Genomic DNA, 24,917 nt, shown 5'->3' with positions numbered 1-24,917 from the left:
TAGTATATATATTTTGATTAATTATTAGCTATATTATATTATTGTTGGATTAGTTAGATACGATTAGTTGGATTGCTTTGGATTTTTGTAGGGAAGTGCATTTATTTATTTTTATTTATTTATTCATTTAGCTGATGCTTTTATCCAAAGTGATTTACAATTGCTATGTCAGAGGTTGCACACCTCTGGAGCAACTAGAAGTTAAGTGTCTTGCTCAGGGACACAATGGTGTATCACAGTGGATTCGAACCATAGACAGTAAAAGAAATGGACACAGCGACCCCATTGGATTCAACGGAGACAAGTGAAGTCGATTAGAAGCACGCACTTACTGGGTGTCGAGCGTACTGCGCAGACTCAAACTGAGCTCAATGACGTAGATGTCATGTGAGCAACCTGTCTGACAACTGTAAGTCTTCTAATAGCCGTGCCATGAGAAATCTGAATCACCCACAGAATCTTGCAGAGACGGTGAGCGTGAACAGTAGCAAATTTTGGTAAGTATTCTGATTAATAATCTCCCTTGACTTTATGCCTTCACGTCCACCCGATTGGATGAATATTACTTTCAGTGCCCACCCCCCATTAGGAGCATGTTTTAACTCGTACGGTGGCCGTGTCATGCCAAGATTAACATGGCTTCCAGTACAAAGCAAAAGCAATGAAAATTAATGAACAATTTACAGTGTCCTTTGCCTGTGATCCATCAAAGCACACAGATGTATGTTAAACATGGAAAAAGTCAGATGGTCATGATATGTCCGCTTTAAATCACATACAAAAGCAACCATAAATGTAGCTTTGACACTCCTTTTTCATCGACGCGAGGAAAAATATCCCAGGGGCTGTTAACACATCACGTTTACACCTGGCATGTAAATCCGTCAATTTTGTCCACTTTCGACCGCTTCTCTCCAAATTACTGACGGGACGGTTAGTGGACGAGTCCCTCTCCTGTCATTTACTGTAAACATGAGCGGGAGTAATGATGGGTTTAAATGGACACAAACTAATATTATCTCAGAGTCCAATGCTTATGTTTTAAGTAAACATGTCACATGTCCGTGAGAGCGTTCTCTGCTATTGCTGAAATAAAATCGCTCAACTTTCACACGCTTGTAAAATGAAACGAAAGACGCGCAGATCAGTGGCATTAGTTTTATCAATGAAAGGCTAAAAATAGGGCTGTCACCGTGTGTTTGTGCTAGAGGTCAGAAAATATGAAAAACATTTATCTCAGCACCTCAGATTACATAAATGGTTGGAGAGACGGCGTGTGGTTGTTGGAAATCATTAAACCATATGCGTGTTCACACTAACAAGTGTTATGCATAATAACCATGCTATAGTTAGCCAAGGAACTATAAAACTTCGAGTTTACACCATAGACTGCATAGATTTAAATTAATATGCTGAATTACCTGTGGAGAAGATAGAAAGCAGGCAACTTCGGTGTCCCTTGAGCCTCATGATCTTGGAAAACTAACATTACTCTAATATTGACTTTGGTCTTGTTGTTTTTCCTGTCGCGTTGTCGTTTTAAATCTCTTTTTCGCTTCCTTGGCGACTTGTTTTAATGTCCTCATGAATAGTTCTTCAACAGACTTTCAAATCAAAGCATTAGATCGCGGAATCATCACGGTCTGCGGCTATTGTTTAATTCGAAGGATTTCAGTCTATGCATGTCGCATATGGAGGCTGCATACGTCATCAAGCCTGGTTTATTTAAATTAACTGAGCATTACATTCGCAAGTCATAAGCATATTACATCAATTTACAATTAACTTAGAATAATTGTCAGCTTTATAATTGTTAATATTCTGAAATAAGTCTCAATGACGTTTACCGCCTACACATGCAACCTCGGGAGGCTTCAGCTAGCGGCCAGCGTGAGTGTAATCTGAAAACGCGAAAGGCGGAGCTTGAATTTCAGGAATGTCCCTCGTCGGCGAATGTATTTCAAAGATGGAGGCACAACATGGATTCAGCCAGTCGAGCGACTCGCCCGTATGTTAGAATCTAAATAGCAGATTCTACACACGAGAATACTTTGATTAGTAGGTGGAAGTAATTACACATAAATGAGCACATACTTTTGAAAGAACACATGGGTTTTTGCTAAGAATTAACTCAAAAAACTACACAGTGGGTTTTAACTAAGTGATGTACTGGACAGAAAGTTCAACTCCTGTTGTGGATGTGCACCGTGACAGTGCGCTTTAAAACATGTCCAGTCAAACTTTTATGTGTGTGACTGACCAAGCTATTGCATGTATCTACATTATCTGACATAACTTCAGCAGACTACTGAATAGAATTGACTTTGTCAGTGTTATTCAGCAGCAATGCACACACCATACTGTACATATAAAGTAGATAAATATTACTTTATCTGTTGTCTTAAAGACTAAAGAAAGGCAGTAAGGCACAATAATATTTTCCCAAACGGTCCTGATATGTGAGAATGTTAACTAATACCAGCTACATGTAACTCTGTGGACCCCATTGACTTCCATAATAGGAACAAAATAACAATGCAATGGGGTTCATCAACTTTCTGGCTAAGATTCTTTAAAATATTTTATTTTGTGTTGAGCAGGAGAAAAACTCTGAAAAACTGAAATAACTTTAGGGTGAGTAAATTATGACAATTTATTAAAAGTGAAATATTCCTATTATTAAATGGGGTTTTGTAGCCTGGGTTCCAGCCGATCTTCATTTTGAGGACAGGAAGATCGGTCTGGGGTTTCTGCGTTGAGGATCTACTATGCGAGTCTCAAAGCTGGTCGACCAATCAAATTGTCAGGGTAGGCTTTATACGTTGATGGACAGATGATCAACAGTAAGGTATCCAACCACGTCACCAAAGAGCATGTGTGTTGAATCTATTAACAACGAAATGGCTGCCGCTGTAGAATTCAGATGTGTGGATTCTGACATTGAGTCTGTTCTAAGAGATATCGACAGAGCATTGATTTTAAGAGGAACAGAGAAACGCGATCAAGGCATTTGTTGATCGGAAAGATATTTTTGCCGTCCTTCCTACGTGATTCAGCAACAGTTGATTGGACTTATGGAGAACCAAGTTAAAGAAGCAACTGAAATGGGTATCATGGCGATGCAACTCGGCGTGCACGACGAGATGGATATAATTAGCGGTCGTTGCCAGCTTCTTTTCTGAACCCCGGAATCATGGCTGCTGAATAAGTGGAGTGACATGCTAGGCTCTGATATTTTTCAAGCAAGCGTAATGGGTATCGTCGTGGATGAAGTTCAACTAACGTACAAATGGTAAGAGATAGTCGTACTGTATGACTTAGTATATCCTTCATGTTGTGATATACATGAAATGTTGTGAACATAGTAGGTGTTGATGTACGTTCACTTACTCAGACTTAGTATAATCACAATGTTAGTGTCATTGTAGCGAAATAACTAGCAGTTCGGTCAGGCTGCAAAAGACGCCATTTCAACATACGTCACACACTCCTTTACTCCTATTGGTGATAGGTCTATCCAATTGAGTGCAGAGGCATTTTTCGGTTGAGACACATCTCATAATCATAGCCTAATGGAGCGGTATCAGACTCAAATTCTGACTAGAATTGAGTATGACAACGTCAGGCTAAGGGTTTTGTTTATTTTTAGGCAGAATTAAGAAAAACAGTTAAAAATGAAAAGAAGACAGAGTTAGACATGACAACAAGACGTACAAGGTTTCTTTCAGAAGACACCATGTCAGGGACAGTCAGATACAGAGCAGTCCAGTACAAGCCGTGCTTAATATTTTCTAAACCAGTATTTATTTTCAGTTTAATTTTCTGATTGCCCCTCCTGACTGGTTCTTGGTCCCCCCAGTGCCCCCTGGAATCGCCCCTTCAGTCAAAGCACAAGCTTCATAACATTAAGCAGCTTTACGTTTTTTCTATAATTTTAGCTAATAGCTGTGTCGTGTCGTCCTCTCACCTGTTCTCAGTCAAGATTCAATGCTCGTATCGCTCTCTGGTATTTCTTTTGGTGTTTAAATATGAGAAGATAACCCATTGAACTTGCCCATTGAAGATAACCCATTGAACTTGTGACAGCCTGTACATTTTGCACCTGACTGACTGTATTTTCATCCTACTGAAGTAAATTCGAAAATCACAGCATCCTTTTAAACCATAGTGCCTCAGTGCCGGTGATGTGAGGTGTGTTCGGCTTCACAGCATTGCGCGGTTTGGCGGGTTGCCATTTTTTAATCATGCATAGTAATGCTATATGCCGGTCTGCGTAGCTCAACAAAGCGTCAAACACGCACCAAGTCTTTACTGCCACAGGCGCTTGTTACCCTACCAGACATCCAAATGCCGCCATAACCACAATAAATAAACCCACTTGATCCACATGATGACGTTTTCGTGATCAATCATCGATGCCACTGGATGTCATTGGATTTGGACTGGTTGTTAATTGATTTGTTTGCTTTTTGTGACCTATTATTTTGGCTTTGTAATCTGGAGCCACCAAGAAAGAGGAAATCCTCCCATGTCTGGGAGTATTTTGAAATTGTTGCTCACAATAAAATAAGTGTAATTGTTATATTTTACTTTGTTAAAATATTTATAAATCACACTTTATGGTCTTCATGTCTATTTTTTCATGTTTCAAATGGTAAATGGACTGCATTTATATAGCGCTTTTAACAGACCTATGGCCATCCAAAGCGCTGTACATGTTGCCTCACATTCACCCATCACACACCGATGGCGGTGTCAGCCATGCAAGGTGCCATCCAGCTCGTCGGGAGCAGCTGGGGTTAGGTGTCTTGCTCAAGGACACTTCGACACTTGGTCCGGTGGAGCCGGGGATGGAACCACCAACCTTCCGGTTTGTAGACAACCTACATGAACCACTGAGCCACTGCCGCCCCAAGGTGAAATGCTTGTTAGGGAGCAATGCTATATGAAGCTCCGGCATTGAAGAAGGTCCGATCAACCTTGCGCTTGTGACAAGACCGTGGAACATGCAGCAGAAGTTTATTAGCGGATCGTAGATTTTGTGTAGGCTTAAGAAGAAATTAAATTAGATAAATTTTAAGCAAACCAAACCTGCCCTGTGTGAACACATTGTAATTGTCCCGCAACGCAGAAACAAAATACTTCATGTTAGATATTATATTATATGTTGAAAATCAGTCAGTTAATAACATGGAAATCTATAGCCAGTTTAAAAGAGACAGGTTTGAAGAGCTATTAAGGGTTTAACTATACTTTGTGAATTTGTAAACATGTATGAAAGTTAACATGAAATAAAGTTTGTCTGTAATTTCACAACACTTACCTTGTTTTTATCTTGCATGTTGGTTGTGAAGAATGTTTCATGCTGTCTTCACAGCCTCTTAGTTTGTCTTGTGAAACAAAAAACATACAAGAAGGTAATGTTTCTTTGGCCATTTTGTTTTTATATTAAGTACTTCTAAAAGGGAAAATATTATGAGACTTATTTAAGATGTAAAATAATTTTTTCCGGTATTGTTTTCATGCTTCCAAAAGAAGATCTCATGCAAATTATTGGAAATGTATAGTGTTTTTCCAGACAGTTATTGATGAACAAGTGTTTTGGTGGCATGTAAGTAAATTTTTTCATCATATGTTTTTTCGGTTTCTAAGTTGGGTGTGTAAGATACCAAATCCAATGTTATGTCTCATTAATCAGTGTCTTGTTGACTAAAACATAGCATTGTTTTGAAATATGTCTGCAGCTCTTAGCAACTTTTTTGGTGGGCTTGAAAATATTTTGACCCAGCGGGGTTAATTGTAACGCTGTGTTACAACTAACCCATAGGTAGCATAGGTTGCTCTAAAACTTGGATAAACCTTTCAGCATTGATGGTGCCTTTCCAGATGTGTAAGCTCATGCCAAACACACTCATGCAACCCCAAACCATCAGAGATGCAGGCTTCTGAACTGAGCGCTAATCACAACTTGGGTTGTCAGTCAGCTCATTTACATGCACACCAATAATGCGATTATTTCCAATAATGCGAGTAAGGTCTTAATCGCAGTAAGATGTTTACATGACTGGAGCTAACCTCTTCACTCCGGTTTACATGCAGTTTTTATTTTCGGATTATGTAAACGAGCTCAGTGTCCTCTTTAGTCCGGATGAAATGGCGTCCCAGTTTTCCAAAAAGAACTTCAAATTTTGATTCGTCTGACCACAGAACAGTTTTCCACTTGCCAAAGTCCATTTTAAATAAGCCTTGGCCCAGAGAAAATGCCTGTGCTTCTGGGTCATATTTAGATATGGCTTCTTGTTTGACCTATAGAGTTTTAGCCGGCAACGGCGAATGACACGGTGGATTGTGTTCACCGACAATGTTTTCTGGAAGTATTCCTGAGCCCATGTTGTGATTTCCATTACAGTAGCATTCCTGTATGTGATGCAGTGCCGTCTAAGAGCCCGAAGATCATGGGCTTCAAATATGGTTTTCCAGCATTGACCCTTACGCACAGAGATTGTTCCAGATTCTCTGAATCTTTGAATGATATTATGCACTGTAGATGATGATAACTTCAAACTCTTTGCAATTTTTCTCGGAGAAACTCCGAAAACTATTTTTTGCCGCAGCATTGGGGGAATTGGTGAATCTCTGCCCATCTTGACTTCTGACAGACTCTGACAGGCTTTTTTATACCCAATCATGTTGCCAATTGACCTATTGGTCCTTCAACTGTTCCTTATTTGTACATTTAACTTTTCTGGCCCCTTATTGCTACCAGACCCAACTTTTTTGGAATTATAGCTCTCATGAAATCCAAAATGAGCTAATATTTGGCATGACATTTCAGGCTCACTTTCAACATTTGATATGTTATTTATATTCTATTGTAAATAAAATATAAGTTAATGAGATTAGTAAATTATTCCATTACTTTTTCTACAGTGTCCCAACTTTTTCTGATTTGGGGTTGTAAAAGCCGCTAAAGTTAGCGTAATTCTTGCCATTGTTTTAAATAGGCTACACACAAATGATTGCTGGCTCCATTTATAATTGAACTATTGTTAGAAAAGGGCTGGATGAATGAATACAGTGTGGATACCTGTCTATTATATATTGTGTGTGTTGCTTGTGTAAAAATATAATTAATCAAACTCAAAAATAGTTTGAATGATTGAGCCAAAACCAAAAAGCGTTAGATTGTGCCATATATGGCTAGTGACTAAACAGACCTCTAGAACAAACACCTTGTGGCAAATAAAAATGTTTCTATGTCTTGAAGACGAGGGGTGACAGTGAGCATGGATCACAGACAGTGATCTGTGTGGATTCGGCAGTCAGGCAAGAATTCAAGGATCTGTAGTTAACATTGTTTACATGATATTTACACCATAATGTTAGCTCAGTGTAATAGGTGATAAGGTAATTTACTGGGTATTTATTAACTTGCTTGTTAGCAGAAATAAGAATTTTGATGACTTTTCAAGTAGGCTATATGGTGGGCATTTCTTAATTTTCCTTTTAATAGTTTAATAGTTTTGCGTTTACTTTTATTGGCTCTGTGGCTGTATATTGCTAAATGGACACTGCTGATCAACACAGAGAAGAAGAAGAAGAAGAAGAATTAATTCTCATTACTGATGTATAGTTATTTATTTTGCACCACTGTGAAGACAGTTTTCTAAACTAAATATTTAAAACTGACTTTAAAACCAAACCGATTTAAAATTGTATAAATCTTAGAAGTCTTGAATATTTGTGACTCTGAGATTAGAAGCATCAAACTCTGATAATGAGCATCAAAGATTTTATTTTCATATAGTGTGTTTTCCATTATGATGGATGATTGTGTCACGCTCTTACCAGAGTTCCACCTCGAGGAGGTCCCCAAGCACCCCAATGACCAGACAAACGAGAGATAAGTAAAAATAAAACAACTCTTTATTTAATTTAATTTAAAAGCACCAAGGGAATGGGGAAGAGAATCTAAAAATATCCTCTCACCCTCAGGGGGAACACTACGGGGCCTGGACGTTGGAAGGTAGAGGTCAATCCTATGGGGCCAAGGAATCACAGGGCAAGGGCCGGGCGGAGCTCCTTCGTCCTCAGCCCACCTCCTGTGCGGAAAGACTCCTCGCGGGGCGCCTCGTCCTCCTGTGGGCAAAAATAAAACTCAAGGTAAGTATGTGTCAGACTGGGCCAGTTCGACGTCTCGCTGAATCCTTCCTCTTTTTGTTACAGGTTTCTCTGGGCGCACTGGACAAGTGTTCTTCGTTTCACCACACGGTAAGTGTCTTTCTTTCCACAGATAACGCTAGGTGTTCGAGGTGTGCGAGGTAGGTTCGACTCTAACTCACTGTATGGTAAGTATCTTCGTTCTAAGGTATCTCTTTGACATCCAAGACGTGCTGGGTAGATTAGTATTTTCTTTCTACAGGTGTCTCTGAGCATTCAGGATGTGCGGAGTAGATTTAGCTTTAGCTCGCTGCTCAGTAAGTATTTTCTTTCTACAGGTGTCTCTGGGCATTCGGGACATGCGGGGTAGGTTTAGCTTTAGCTCGCTGCACAGTAAGTATTTTATTTCTACAGGTGTCTCTGGGCATTCAGGATGTGCTAGGTAGGTTTAGCTTTAGCTCGCTGCACAGTAAGTATTTTCTTTCTACACAACTCTTTGGACATTCAAGATTACATGGGAGGGTTAGTGTGGTACGGGAGGGGGTGGAGAAAAGGGGTTATACATCACCACACCACCGATCGTAGCAGGGCACGGGAGCGGGGGGGGGGTTCCTCTTGACGCTGCGGCCTCTTAAAGTGCTTCAGGTGTCTTTGATTAGGGTTGGAGCTAAACTATGCAGAGACACCAGCCCTCCAGGACCAGGATTGGTGACCACTGATCTAGACAGATTAGCAGTTGTTAATGCACTCTAACCACACACGGCACATACACAGCTTCCGGACCCCCGGTCCCCCCTCGTGGCGGCTCCTCTACCGTTGGCTGTCGAATAACCTACTATTTCCCTCTCAGTACCTCTGTTGCAGCATCCGCGGGTTCCTACAGGACACGGGCCGTGGCGTATGGAAGGTTGGCTGGACGGTTGTCAGCGTAACGGCTCTCGATGGTCTTCACAGAAAGCCAAGTTTCCCTGAGAGGGAGCACAGACAGCAGGACACGGCACCACACTACAAACTTAGTGTACTCACGTCAAATGATCACTCTCACGCTGCACAGCACACACTCCAGTGAATAATTAAGGTCCGTGCTCCTCTTTAGGCAAGACCAGCTCTGGATAAGGGAGGCAACCTCGTCGGTCACGCTAACAATGTCCCAACCGGGCTAAAGGCTTCGATGTCCAATGCCTGTGGACACACCCGGTCCCCGGCTCGCCCACTGGCTTCACACTGGTGGGGCCGACCAAGAAGGCAAAACACATGCTCCTTTTATAATGCAGATTTCTCACACAACAATGTTTACAGTTACTCACGGCTCTGTTGCTTCTGTCCAACACGCTCAATTCCCGGCTCACCCACCGCCTTCCACTGAGTGGGGCCACTAAGAAGGCAAGACACACACTCCTTTAATATTGCAGATCTCTCACACAACAATGTTTACAGTTACTCACGGTTCTGTTGTTTCTGTCCAACACGCTCAATTCCCGGCTCACCCACCGCCTTCCACTGAGTGGGGCCGCTAAGAAGGCAAGACACACACTCCTTTAATATTGCAGATCTCTCACACAACAATGTTTACAGTTACTCACGGTTCTGTTGTTTCGGTCCAACACGCTCGATTCCAGGCTCACCCACCGCCTTCCACTGAGTGGGGCCGCTAAGAAGGCAAGACACACACTCCTTTAATATTGCAGATCTCTCACACAACAATGTTTACAGTTACTCACGGCTCTGTTGTTTCTGTCCCTCTGTTTTCTTCTTTTTCAGGGCGTCCTCGAATCCAAACGGCTCCGTGAGAACAACTTGCCCAAGCCCCCGTGCAACACAACAACAATCCAATAGTTTACCAGGTTCGTATCACTCTGTTGCTCACCCTTTGTTGACTCTTACTGTGTCTCTCTCTCGTTGCAGATTTCCAGCATTTGCCCAGCGCTACTTTCCTGTCTTTCCAGCTCAGCCCAGCGGAAGTGTCCCAGCGTTTGCCCAATATGCTTCAAATCTGACGAACCCTGTGTCTCCTCTAACTTCCCTTTTTATACCTCCTTTTCCAGCGTGACTCACCCAATCACCGTTCGCCGCGTTATTGGTACAGCTGTGCCTTATTTCGGTGATTTCGGGGATCCCGGGAACCCCGGAAGTATGGGTGTTCGTCCAAACGGGTCCGGGCGGAACTGCTGCGCTCTCGTTTTTGGTTCCGCCCTGCTGAAGTCACTCCGTGACAATTGTATGTAGAAAACAACAAATTACAAAAAAAGACAGGAAGGGTTAACATTCATATAAAGTGGGGAATATAGACCGTTTCAGCAGTAAAAACATAAACAAGCGGCTCTCGTGGTCAACGTGTAACTTCCGGTAAACTCTAAGAATAAATAACAACAAAGTACTTTAAATGTAGTTTATTTATATAACAAGCAAAATAACCAACACGTAGATTACCTACTAAACCAAAACATTTTATATTTTCGACGAGGTATTTGTTCAAGAGTTCAGTTTAGCAACGAGTCAGAGCATAAAAAACTAGAAATAAAGTTCGGGCCAGACGCATATCGCGTCACCACACATGCGTCTGATGAAAACGTCTATATGAGGAGCTCTTTTCCAAAATGCTATAAATTCGTTGTTTTCAGAAAAAGTCATTTTTTACCTAGACCCACACATTTTGTGAATATTCAATTTGTTCTGTTAAAATGTTGTTGTTTTTTGCACAGTCTAAACATGTTGAATAATGATTAGTAAATCAAACAACAATATATATATATGAAGAGTTTGGTTCCAAAACGCAATAAATCCATTTTGACAAATTTCGGTAAAAACGTGTTTTCTATACCAAGAAAGTGACAAGATGAAAACCACTATTTTCTGTTACAAACTTTCACATAGCATCTTTAGGTTATAAAAACATACAAAATTCAAATCCATAACTTGATTTTCAAAGATTTATTATAAAAACGAATTCTTTTTTCCACAAAATGCAATAAATCCATGACAGTTTTTTATTTCAAAATGCTATAAATCTATTAAATCAATGTATAAATGTGCATTCATCTTTACCATTTTATATTTATTTAGTTGACTAGTGGTATACAATGATTAAAAAATAAACATTAATGGCATTAACCAAAACACTTACTTTGTAAGAACACAATGTTTTAGCATGAGAAGCTTGATGCTGTCTGGAGAACAAGCAACCAAGTGCCTCTCGCGAAATTATTAGCTGTTGATGGCTTCTTTCCCGTCACAGAAAACCATCACAGGTTTGGCAATGCTATTAAAGTATTATTTTGTTTTGTTTGTTGATCACGAAGTACAAAGTAGATGAGGAAAACTAGGACTCCGTGTACTCAGCGCGCCGCCATTGTTGTTTGCATTGCGTGAATGGTCCGCTGTAATATCAGAAATGGATTTATTGCGTTCTGTAAAAAGGCAGGAGTGGCGTTTGTCGCATTTTGGGAAAAAAGGGAGAAAAGATGACAGAATATCACGGCGGGTATTGGATTTTGCGTAAAATTAATTATTTACTTTTAACTACTGACCTAATATAATACTGATTTTGGCAGTAACTCATTTTTTTCAAAAATGGCGTTTATCGCGTTTTGGAACCAAACTCTTAATATATATATATATATATATATATATACAGTTGAAAGAAAAAGTATGTGAACCCTTTGGGCTTACTTGGATTTCTTCATAAAATGGTCATAAAATGTGTTCTGATCTTCATCTAAGTCACAACAATAGAGAAACACAGTCTGCTTAAACTAATACCGCACAAACATTATACGTTTTCATGTTTTTATTGAACACATGTAAACATTCATAGTGCAGGGTGGTAAAGTATGTGAAACCCTAGGCTAATTACTTTTCCAAGAGCTAATTGGAGCCAGGAGTCAGCCAACCTGGTTAAAGCTGCACTGTCCAATAAAAAACACACACCAGTTTTGAGTTTGCTGTTCTGAAGAAGCATTGTCTGATATGAACCATGCCCCGCACAAAAGAGCTCTCAGAAGACCTAAGATAAAGAATTGTTGACTTACATAAAGCTGGAAAGGGCTACAAAAGTATATCTAAAAGCCTTGATGTCCATGTGTCCACGGTAAGACAGATTGTCTACAAATGGAGAAGGTTCAGCACTGTTGCTACACTACCTAGGCATGGTCGTCCTGTAAAGATGACTGCAAGAGCACAGTGCAGAATGCTCAATGAGGTGAAGAAGAATCCTAGAGTGTCAGCTAAAGACTTACAGAAATCTCTGGCACATGCTAACATTTTTTTGTACATTGTAGATTTTTTGACAAATCTACAATAAGGAAAACATTAAACAAGAATGGACTTAATGGGAGGACACCACGGAGGAAGCCACTGCTGTCCAAAAAAAAAAAAAAAACATTGCAGCACGTTTGAAGTTTGCAAAAGAGCACCTGGATGTTCCACAGCACTACTGGCAAAACATTCTGTGGACAGATGAAAGCAAAATTGAGTTGTTTGGAAAGAACACACAACGCTATGTGTGGAGAACAAAAGGCACAGCACACCAACATCAAAACCTCATCCCAACTGTAAAATATGGTGGAGGGGGGCATCATGGTTTGGGGCTGCTTTGCTGCTTCATGCCCTGGACGGATTACTGTCATCGATGGAAAATTGAATTCCAAAGTTTATCAAGACATATTGCAGGAAAACTTAAGACCATCTGTCTGCCAACTGAAGCTTAACAGAGGATGGACGACGCAACAGGACAACAACCCAAAGCATAGAAGTAAATCAACAACAGATTGGCTTCAACAGAAGAAAATACGCCTTCTGGAGTATCCCAGTCAGAGTCCTGACCTCAACCCGATTAAAATGCTGTGGCATGACCTCAAGAGAGCAATTCACACCAGACATCCCAAGAATATTGCTGAACTGAAACACTTTTGTAAAGAGGAATGGTCCAAAATTGCTCCTGACCGTTGTGCAGGTCTGATCTGCAACTATAGGAAACCTTTGGTTGAGGTTATGCCTGCCAAAGGAGAGTCAAGCAGTTATTAAACCCAAAGGTTTACATACTTTTTCCACCCTGCACTATGAATGTTTACATGTTGTGTTTAATAAAAACATGAAAACGTATAATGCTTGTATATATATATATATATATATATATATATATATATATATATATATATATATATATATATATATATATATATATATATATAATAATTTGATTGTGTGCATGGGGGGCCTACAAGACATTGTGCCCAGAAGCCTCCAAATTCTAAATCCTCCTACGTTCAAACTCACCTCTTTCATCAGTCTGCTGATTCATTGTGAAACTCTGTGCATCTTCATATTTATCACGAATCAGATAATGGCCATCATTTGATTGGACAATGACTTTAAATGTCTCTTTAAGATCATCAGAAGTGCTGTTTCCCTCCAGTCTGTAGTGTCTGCTGAAACATTTTTTAATGATTTTCTGTATGTTGTCATTGACTTCAGTCTGTTCCTCAGTGTGTGAGTCGTGTGTTGTGAGCACCAGTGTGTGTTCATAAACATCATCAGAGAAAGAGTTGAGGATCATCTCCAGACGCTCTTGATCTTCTCTTGAACAATCATCATGTTTAAAGATGATAAGGATGACATGAGGTCCTGGATGAGACAGATCCACACACCCTCTCACTGTCTGTATGATCTGACGATATGAGAGGTTCAGCTGGAGCAGATGAGGACAGTTGATGATCATCATGTCTTTTCCTCTGACTCTCTCAATCTGATGATCATCTGGACCAGCTTCACTCTTAAACACTGATCTTCCCAACATGAAGTTTCCAACTCGACTGTTTGTTGACACATCTTTACCCAGCAGAATAATCCTCACTACAATAAAAAAAATTATTTTTATCCTCATAAAAAATCCAACATGATCTCATGAGAGTGTGTGTATTTTTACATAAGGTGTGGTTGTACCACACATGCACTACATTTACTTACATTTTCATACACACTGAAGCATATTAACAGCTTGACAGATGTACAAATTTGTATGTATTTCTATCAATACATTTTAAAATCACAGGCGTTTGCATTTGGCTCACTTTCAGGTGTATATGTGTGGTGGGCTACGGTTTCAACCATTCTTTGAAGCTCGCGTTCTCACCGTATTTTTTCAAAATGTCGCAAGAGAAAAAGTGTTTACAAATTGTATTACAAGAAGAGAAAGACTTCTGAAGAAAGAAACAAGACCAGAGTGTATTTGGGAGAATATTTCACACGTTGGCGTGCGCTAAAAAGACCAGGTTGGGCTTCCCACTGATGCCTCAGTCACGAAGTTTCTACTTGACAGGTAAAGTTTGGCATGCTTTTTGGAGAAATCCATTTTAAATCACTGCTATTAAAAGTTGATGTAAGCTATGATGAGCGATGCTAGCCCTGGCCCAAGTCACGAACCGGTTCTTTTCAAAAATTCAGGAAAATCTTGGTCTCAAAGGCCATATTCTAGGATCATGTTCAAGGCCTCATGGCACGCCTTCGATCCTTACAAAGTCTCTTTGTTCTTCTCCAAGCTCTTCTGCGCTTTCTCCTACAAAGTAACGCGTTACTGTAATTACACTACTTTTAGCAGTAACGAGCATGTAACAAAGTATTTTTTAAAAACCAAGTAACACAATTACAATTACTGAAATTTAAATGAGTTTGTTACTCGCGTTACTCTATTTTGTAAAAAATATCTGACGTCGCAGGACCGTAGTTGACGGCGCAATGATTCATTACACTTTATCATAGCTGACAGTGCATATAGAATGAACATGAAAAATCTAAACGGGACAACATACCTTTGTTTAAAAATTGTGCGCAAGTCATAATCCATCCGGTCTCATGTTTGTAAATTATCTTCGCCAAGCAATTGCATTATGACATCAACTTGCATTTGTAATCCACAAAAGTAATTCATCTGAGAAATGTTCATATATTCTTAGATGTTTACATCGGCTTCATGGAAGAGAACGATCCGCGATTGTTGTTTCCACTAAAATATTCACACTGCGCTGTACGCCCGTGTTAAAACTCCATAGTATGTGTGAGCTCGCTTTTAGTTTTAGTTTCAGTCTCTCCGTATCCGAAAAACAATCCACTCGCTCTGTGTCTGTCCGACAAAACAATCCACGTAGCCTACTCCGTTTTCTGATTAAATATCTTCCTTTAATCCTGTGTATCATTTAAATCCAACAGAAAATATATACAAACAGTATATGACCAAAGAGCACAGTCCCTGCCACGAGCTTCACAAGCTGTGTTCCAATTCAAGGGCTGCACCCTACTAAGCATGCGATAAAAGGTGAGCACTCGGCCTTTCAAGGCGCTCAGAAGGTCGCGAAGAGAACTGAAATGAGACGGTCTAACCTTCGGAGGACCCATAATTTGCGTCACCTGCTGCACGCGCATTGCGCCTGTCAGCAGGACACAGCGGAGACGTTTCTAACTTATTAAAATAAATATGAAATAATAAAAATGATCATTTATTTTAGAAAATATGACATGTTCACACAATTGTCTCCAAATTTTTAAAGAACCACTACAAAATTTTAACACATTATATATTTTGTAAACATGCAGAATATTTGTCTAAATTATCTAAATGATATACATAAATAAAGTAAGTTTACATATTAAGATAATTTCTAACAAAAATATTCAAAGGTTGAATCTAAAGCAAAATAGGCTCCTACAGTATGTGATATATTAGAGTCTTACGTGTAAAATAGCCCATCCATATCATTTTATTGTTTGACTGTAAATGTTCATATTTATATTTAAAAAGCAGACATAAAAGTAACTTAAAAGTTACTTTTCTTAGTAACTAATTACTTTTGATATACAGTAACTGGTAGAGTAATTCAGTTACTTTTAAAAGAAGTAACTAGTAACTGTAACTAATTACTAATTTTCAGTAACTTGCCCAACACCGTTTAAATCATGCTTTAAACCATAATGTATGTCCTATGCTTTGTTCTATCTAATACATGTATCAATCTCTCTACTCTACTCTTAATAAACTAGTTAATACAAAACTGTCTCATTTTGTTAAACATGCTATTTAAGAGCTGTCATGCATATATTTTTAACTCCGTGATTATAATACTTTGCATTAAAAGTACCACTTGATGTATAAAATAATAAAAGGAGTTTAACATAACAAAATGAGTATAAAATAACAAACCACAGGTTTATATTGCTCCTAAGGAGTACATATAAAATTAAGTGTTAGGTGTATTATTTGGCTTATAAAGGTTGGATAATTTGAATCTTACACAATAATATACTCCAGAGAGGACCAGGTTTAGGGGTAGGACTCTATTAGTGGCATAAAATATATTTTAAATGCTATATTGTTGCTATTGTTACAAACATTTTCCTTACACATTCATTATATTGCATAATATGTAAGGAATAATTGACGACAGGCCGTTGAATTATAAGAAAATAATGCATACCCAAGGTGGTAATGTGGCATGACACAAAGCGGAGTTATACCATGGGAAGGGCTGCACGATTCGTGCTAAAATGTGAATCACGATTTTTCTCCATGGGAATTGAGATCCCGATTCTCTCAAACGATTCTCATATTTTCAACAACAACAAAAAACATTTATTGCACTCAAGTAACAGAAATGTGCTACACCCGAGTTTTAGTTATAATAAAGTGTCTTCAAAGTCTCTTGTTCTTATTTTAGAATGAGTAACTTCAAATGTGTTAGCTGTTAAACATAAACAATAGAATGTTGACACTAATAAATAAAAGTTATTGCAGTTAATAATGTTTCCATTGGTCATGGCATTACTCATCATACTATTCCCCTCACACTCCAAGTTGGATCCCTTCACCAAGAAACCATATCTGTGTATGTAATTTCTTCTCCTTGCTATAACATCATCTTAAGTCACCCATGGCTTGTAGCACACGATCCTAAGATTAACTGGAGGACTGGAGAATTTCTACAGTGGTCTTCTCGTTGTATGGAGGTTTGCATCAACCATCTGAAACCCAAACCCTGTCTGTCAACCAACATAGAAAGCCCGACTGGTAAGAATGTTAAGATTCCTGATGTCTACCATGAATTCTCTGAAGTATTTAGTAAGACCAAAGTGACCGAGTTACCTCCCCATAGACCTTGGGACTTTGCTATTGAATTGCTTCCTGATGCCATGCCCCTCAAGAGTAAAGTCTATCCTCTGTCACAACCTGAAACCCGCGCTATGGAGGACTATATTTCTGAAGCACTACAAAATGGGTTTATCCGTACGTCTACCTCTCCTGCTGTAGCTGGTTTCTTCTTCGTGGAAAAGAAGGATGGTGGCCTGAGACCCTGCATTGATTATCAAAGTTTGAATAATATAACTGTGAAGTTTCCCTATCCTTATCTTGTGCCTTCTGCCCTAGAACAACTACGAGAAGCCAAGATTTACACCAAGCTGGACCTCCGCAGTGCTTATAATCTTGTTCGTATCCGTGAAGGTGACGAGTGGAAGACTACATTCCACACCACTAGAGGGCACTACGAATACCTTGTGATGCCGTATGGGCTATCTAACTCTCCCTCAGTGTTCCAGTCGTTCATCAACTAAGTGTTCCGAGACCTCCTGAACCAGTATATGTCATAGCCTACATTGATGATATTTTGATTTACTCCAACAGTATGGAGGACCATATCTGCCATGTCAAGGAAGTCCTGTCTCGCCTCCTCCAGCACAAATTGTACGCAAAATCTGAGAAGCGTGAATTCCATGTTACAAAGACTAATTTTCTGGGTTATAATATCAGTTCGCAGGGAGTCGAAATGGACAACTCAAAAGTCAAGGCAGTCACAGAATGGCCCACACCCCGCACTGTTGAAAGACCTACAAAGATTCCTGGGATTCACTAACTTCTATCGCCAATTCATCCGTAACTGCAGTATGGTGGCAGCACCCCTGATGTCCCTCTTGAAAGGCAAACCGAAGAAATTATCCTGGAACCCGCAAGCCGAGCACGCATTCCAGAAATTAGACCTGCTTTACCACAGCCCCGATTCTGAAGCATGCTGATCCCAAAAAACAGTTAATTGTGGAGGTGGACGTAACAGACACTGGAATTGGAGCAGTTCTGTCTCAACGCCATGGTCCGATGAATAAAGTATACCCTGGCTAGAGCTGAAGATCTTTGCCCGAACCCGATGGGACCCGTCGGGAACCGACGGGCTCGGGGGGGTTTCGGGCTTCATTTCTAACATTTTACACGGCGGGCTCGGGCTTGTGCTCCGGCTTTGTGAGATAAATGAGCGGTCAAGTAGCGCAGGACCGTGCTGAATTTATTTACAGTGGATTTAATGATTTTCCTCATAAAAAACATGTAGCCTAATCTTGGTGAGTAGGTTTTTCAATGTATAACTAAATATGAATCGAGTCTTAAATACATAATTTAGACAGAGGATATAGACTAATGTTGGCAGTAATGGAGAGAAGTGCCGACGCAAATCCCGCGGAGCCTTTCTCTTAATTTCGTTATTGCCAAATACCCATCTTAATTCAGAATGTATTATCTTAATTTAATTCATTAAGAAATAATAATTTTATTGGCATATTTATAGTGTATTGCATAAGCCTATTTAGAATGAGATGTTACAATGTTACAGATGACTTATTTTATTTCTTTGTTTCAACTTCCAAGTGGCGTGTAGATTATTAGTCATTAATAAATAATGTTAAAACCTGTGTAAATTTCTCATTCTTGACAAAAGCTGTGTGTGTGCGCACATTTAAATAATGTCGGGCTGTAAACGGGTTCGGGCTTTTAACAAGCTGTCAATCTAAATGTACGTTCGGGTTCGGGCTGCATTCTGTCGGGCTCCGGACATTTCGGGCCTAGCTTTTAAGGCCCGATTACAGCTCTAACCCTGGCTCTACTTCTCTAGGAAACTTACACAGGCAGAGTGTAATTATGACTTGGGGAACAAAGGACTTCTCTCCATTAAGGCAGCCCTGGACGAATGGAGGCACTGGCTAGAAGGTGCAAAGCATCACTTTATCATCCTAACCGACCACAAGAACCTAGAATACTTCAAGGGAGCTGAAAGGCTGAACACACACCAGGCAAGATGGTCCCTGTTTTTCACTCACTTTAATCTTTTCATCACGTAGAGACCCTGACTCAAGAATGGTAAAGCTGACGCACTGTCACATTATCACAATCCCATGCCATCTGACTGCACACCTATCTCCATTATACCATCCACTCACATCATCGAACCCATAGCCTGGGCTATAATGGAAGAGATCATCCAAGAACACCTGCAAGATCCTGTACCACCTGAATGCCCCCCTAAAAAGACCTACGTCCTGCTTACTCTACATCCCCACATTATGCAATGGGTCCACACATCACTCAGTTCCGGTCACCCTGGTATCACTCACACCATTGCATCCTTCTGGTGGCCCACTCTGAACCATGATGTTACTCAGTTTGTCAAATCCTGTAGAGTCTGCACTCAGTCCAAAACACCCAAGGAATTACCCTCTGGCCTCCTGAAACCCTTACCCATACCACAACTCCCCTGGTCCCATCTTAGCATTGATTTTGTCACTGATCTGCCCCGCTCTAACAACTACCCAGCCATATTGGTCATTATAGATCATTTTCCAAGTCCTGCCGTTCAGTACCTCTCAAGGGATTACCCACAGCCATGGAAACAGCTAAAGCCATGTTTCACCATGTGTTTCGAAACTTCGGAATCCCTGAAGACATCGTCTCGGACCGTGGAACCCAATTTACCTCTCAGGTTTGGAAAGCTTTTTGTAATCATCTGGATATTAATGTCAGTTTAACGTCTGGTTATCATACCCAATCTAATGGCCAAGTGGAGAGGCTAAATCACGAGATTGGATGCTACTTAAGATCCTATTGCACCCGTGAACAGCATCGCTGGTCAGAATTACTGCCCTGGACAGAGTTCCACCGAGCCAGACCCGACAGTCCTGCACCACGCCCTTGAGGAAGACCCCGTAGAGCGTCAGGAGGCGCTCCTAGAGGGAGGGATTCTGTAAGGTCCATACCGCCACACCACCAGAGGGAGCCCTCACCGGAGTACTGACATGGCGTCCCAGTGTTTCTGAGCCATCATTATAGGTATAAAAAACAATACATACATTTTTTTGTATAAAAAGGGTTTGGGTTTAGGGTAAGTTTGGGGTAGGGTGGTTACATTATCGAAAAAATGGTTAAAGGAAAATGGTTAAAGGAAAATTATACAGCAATCTTAAAATATTTGTAAATGTTTTACGTTTTGTAGATGTAAAAATGTCATAATGCTACAATTAAATGTTGCAAATACACTGTACGCTTCAGCATCTATTTAAATTTACAAAAAAATATGTTTTGTGTTTTTGAAAGTTATGTATTATTACTATGTATTAGGGGTGGGCCGATCCAATACTTTGGATCGTATATTGGGTTGATCCGGACCTTTTTTGCTGGATGGAATATCGGAATAACGGGGCCGATCCAAATCCGATACTGTGCGTTACTCGTGGTTGTTACTGTCATTCTATAGAAAAGTCAGATTATTATAAAAGCACCATTAAAATTTTTATACACTATATTCTAAGTCTTTCTAATATATTCAACAGCTTTATGCAAAAAACAAATGCATATATGAAGATATTAAAGGTCACAAAAACTCAATGGTCTGGTGCTCGCAGAGTTTATACACTGGAGTAGCGGTGAATTAAATGCGTCATACACACACACACACACACACACACACACACACACACACACACACACACACACACACACACACACACACACACACACACACTAACCATATTTTAAACATCTGATTAAAAAGTGTCAGTAAACCACTGGATGAATGCAATACACTACATGCCTAGCATATACAAGATCTGTGAGAAGACGCTTTAAGCACATTGTCCTAGGCCCCGGAAGTGCAAAAAGCACAGAATGATTCAATTGCATTATTCTCCCAGGATGTGCATCGCACTGAAATCTTTCGTGTTGTGACAGTTTGTTCAATTAAGTAAAATGTACTTGAACTATTTATTTGCTCAGTCTTATCTCCACTCAAAAACTGACACTATTAACAAATATTTAAGAACACTTCCATTCTTTTAACTTGACTAAATTTTTTACACTTGACATGATATTCTTGTGATGTTGTGTGTATGTGTGTGTGTATATATATTTATGTGTACACACCCACAATACTAAATGGATTAAGAAAAATACTAGAACTGGATCGGTATTGGTCGATACTCAGAATTCATGTATCGAAATCGGATTGGTAATGGAAAGTGGATCGGCCCACACCCTACTACATATTAGCAGTGAGACTACTCACCCTTTTTCCTGTCTTCTCTCTCTTTAAGGTGTGTGTTGTACATCTCTCCACTGTAACACTGCCCTTTATTCTCACTAAACAGTCGGTCAATCTTCTTTATCAGTTCTCTCATCTCTGATTGGTTGTTCATGGTTTTGCTGCAGATGTGATATCTTCCTCCACATTTGTTTAGCAGTTGCTCTACAACAGTGTTTTTCTTCAGATGATCTATTATAGAGCCAGATTCTTCTTTTCTCTCATAAGTAAAGAGAATCATCACAAACTGAAGAACACCGTCACCAAATACTCTCTGTAGCCATTCAAGACCCATCTCATCAGCATCTGTTAACTGACCCAGACGCACAACAAAGATGAAGGCACAGATTTGATTTTCATGCATTAGTTGACCGATGAGATGATCCACAGAGTCCAGGTGAAGTTCAGTGAAGTCAATCATGTTGATGACTGAGACAAGACGTTCTGATATCTTTATCTGTACAGGATCAATCCTGGAGAATACTTCATCTTTAAGAGAAGGTGGTTCTTCTCCCAGTAGAATGTTACCATGACCAAATTGTAGAGCCGCAGAGTTTCCAAATAATGTCAAAGTCCGATTAGAAATCTTGTGATCTATAATAAAAACCAATTATCATACTGAATCATACTGTTCTTAGAATCTTATTATTACTTACTCCAATGTGGCTGTTTTATTACCCATGAATGATGAATCAGCAGACCCAGACAGATCAGGTTCAACAATTGTATCTGCAGGTTTACAGTTTCTTGCTTCTTCTTACTATCCTGAAGAAAGATAATACATTTCTAACATTAAAGGTGCAATTTGTAAGATATTTGCAGTAAAATATCCAAAAACCACTAGTCCAGTGTTACAGTGGCAAGAAAAAGTATGTGAACCCCTAGGAATGAACTGGTTTTCTACAGTGATGTGCCATAAAATGTTATCTGATCTCATCTAGGTCACAACAATAAACAAACAAGGTGTGCATAAGCTCACAAGACATAAATAATTCCAGTTTCTTGTCTTTTTTGGAAACACCCATTAAACATTCACAGTGCTGGAGGAAAATGTAAGTGAGCCCATGGACTAATTACTTTATTGAAAGCTTTTTTGTCAGAAGCTGGCAAACTGGAGTCCAATAAATAAAATGAGTTTAAATGTGTGGTTTAGTGCAACTTTGATTGATTTTAAGACACACATTTTAAGATTGCTGTCCTTAAGAAGCATCAGCTCTTCTGAACCATGCTCTTATAAAGATATCTGATCAAGAGATGTTGCACTCCATAAGGCTGAAAAGGGATACAAAACAATCTCAAAATGTTTAGACCTCCATCAGTCTACACTTAGACAAATTGTCTATAAATAGAGACAGTTAAATGCTGTAGCTGCGCTTCCTAGAAGTGGGCGCACAGTCAAGATGACTCCTAAGACACTATGCAGAATACTCAATGAAGTAAAGAAGAACCCACGAGTAACAGCTAAAGGCTTGAAGACATCATTGGAACGGGCACACAGCTCTGTTCCTGAGTCTACCATACGCAAGTCTTTGGACAGGCACGGTGTCTATGACAGTACACCACGGAGGAAGCCGCTGCTCTCCCGAAAACATTGCTGTGAGCCTGAAGTTTGCAAAAGAGCACCTTGGCAAACCCCAGTGCTACTGGGAAAATATTTTATGGATTGATGAAACAAAAGTTGAATTTTTTGGGAAAAATGTTATGGTGCAAAATGGGCACAGCTTACCAACATCAAAACATCATCCCAACAGTGAAGTATGGTGGAGAGAACATCAGGATTTGGGCTTGCTTTGCTGCCTCATGGCCTGGACCACTTGCCATCATCGAGGGTAAAATGAATTAAGTTAAAAAAAATCCTACAGGATAATGTCAGGGTGGCTGTCCACCAGTTGAAGTTCAGTAGAAGTTAGTTGATGCAACAGGACATTGACCTTAAGCATTGTAGTAAATCCACTACAGACTGGCTTAAGAAAAACAAAATGCGCCATTTGGAGTGGCCTAGTCAAAGCCCGGACCTTAACCTGTGGAATGACCCCCAGAGAACGGTTCACACCAGACATCCTACAAGTGTGTGTGAGTTAAAGCGGTTTTGTAAAGGGGAATGAGCAAAAATTGCTTCTGAACGATGCGCAGGTCTGATTCAGAACTAACAAAGTAACGCGTTACAGTAATTCCACTACTTTTATCAGTAACGAGTATGTAACAAAGTATTTTTTAAAATCAAGTAACGCAATTACAATTACTGAAATTTAAATGAGTTCGTTACTCGCGTTACTATATTTTGTAAAACAATAACACTTACAGACAAGACATTTTTGATTTAACGTCGCATGACCGTGGTGGGCGGCGCAATGAATTAAACTTTATCATGGCTGACAGTGCATATAGAATGAACGTGAAAAATCTAAACTGGACAACATACCTTTGTTTAAAAATTGTGCGCAAGTCATAATCCATCCGTCTCATGTTTGTAAATTATCTTTGCCAAGCAATCCCAGTATGACATTAACTTGCATGTGTAGTCCACAAAAGCAATAAATCTGAGAAATGTTAATATATATCTTAGATGTTTACATCGGCTTCATGGAAGAGAACGATCCACGATTGTTGTTTCCAGAAAAATATGCGCTGAACAACTGTTAAAACGTGTTAAAACTCCATAGTACAGTGGGGCAAAAAAGTATTTAGTCAACCACCAATTGTGCAAGTTCTCCCACTTAAAAAGATGAGAGGGGCCTGTAATTTTCATCATGGGTACACTTCAACTATGAGAGACAAAATGAGGGAAAAAATCCAGAAAATCACATTGTCTGATTTTTTAAGAATTTATTTGCAATTTATGGTGGAAAATAAGTATTTGGTCAATAACAAAAAAGCAAGATTTCTTTCTCTCACATACCTGTAACTTTTTCTTGAAGAGGATCCTCTGTCCTCCACTTGTTACCTGTATTAATGGCACCTGTTTGAACTTGTTAGCAGTATAAAAGACACCTGTCCACAACCTAAAACAGTCAGAATGCAAACTCAACTATGGCCAAGACCAAAGAGCTGTCAAAGGACACCAGAAACAAAATTGTAGACCTGCACCAGTCTGGGAAGACTGAATCTGCAATAGGTAAGCAGCTTGGTGTGAAGAAATAAATTGTGAGAGCAATTATTAGAAAATGTAAGACATACAAGAACACTGATAATCTCCCTCGATCTGGGGCTCCGCGCAAGATCTCATCCCGTAGGGTAAAATTATCACCAGAATGGTGAGCAAAAATCCCAGAACCACACGGGGGGACCTAGTGAATAACCTGCAGAGAGCTGGGACCAAAGTAACAAAGGCTACCATCAGTAACACACGATGCAGCCAGGGACTCAATTCCTGCAGTG

At 39.8% G+C, this 24,917-nt stretch overlaps 1 protein-coding gene across 1 annotated transcript in view; it reads right to left on the bottom strand.

Annotated features, from left to right (window-relative positions):
* Positions 1 to 24,917, bottom strand: part of LOC129426233 (interferon-induced very large GTPase 1-like) — a 56,685-nt gene that overhangs the window by 23,472 nt on the left and 8,296 nt on the right. The window contains exons 2-5 of the mRNA XM_073865052.1: positions 22,218 to 22,304; positions 21,525 to 22,133; positions 13,435 to 14,010; positions 5,324 to 5,390 (exon numbers count right to left, since the gene is read on the bottom strand). Of these exons, the coding sequence (XP_073721153.1) occupies positions 5,324 to 5,390; positions 13,435 to 14,010; positions 21,525 to 22,133; positions 22,218 to 22,221 (1,256 nt within the window). The 5' untranslated portion in view covers positions 22,222 to 22,304. The remainder of the gene's footprint in view (positions 1 to 5,323; positions 5,391 to 13,434; positions 14,011 to 21,524; positions 22,134 to 22,217; positions 22,305 to 24,917) is intronic.

This window comes from Misgurnus anguillicaudatus, unplaced genomic scaffold, assembly GCF_027580225.2.
Source record: "Misgurnus anguillicaudatus unplaced genomic scaffold, ASM2758022v2 HiC_scaffold_29, whole genome shotgun sequence".
NCBI lineage: Eukaryota > Metazoa > Chordata > Actinopteri > Cypriniformes > Cobitidae > Misgurnus > Misgurnus anguillicaudatus.
The sequence above is the reverse complement of the archived record's forward strand: the minus strand, read 5'-3'. Positions and strand labels throughout refer to the sequence as shown.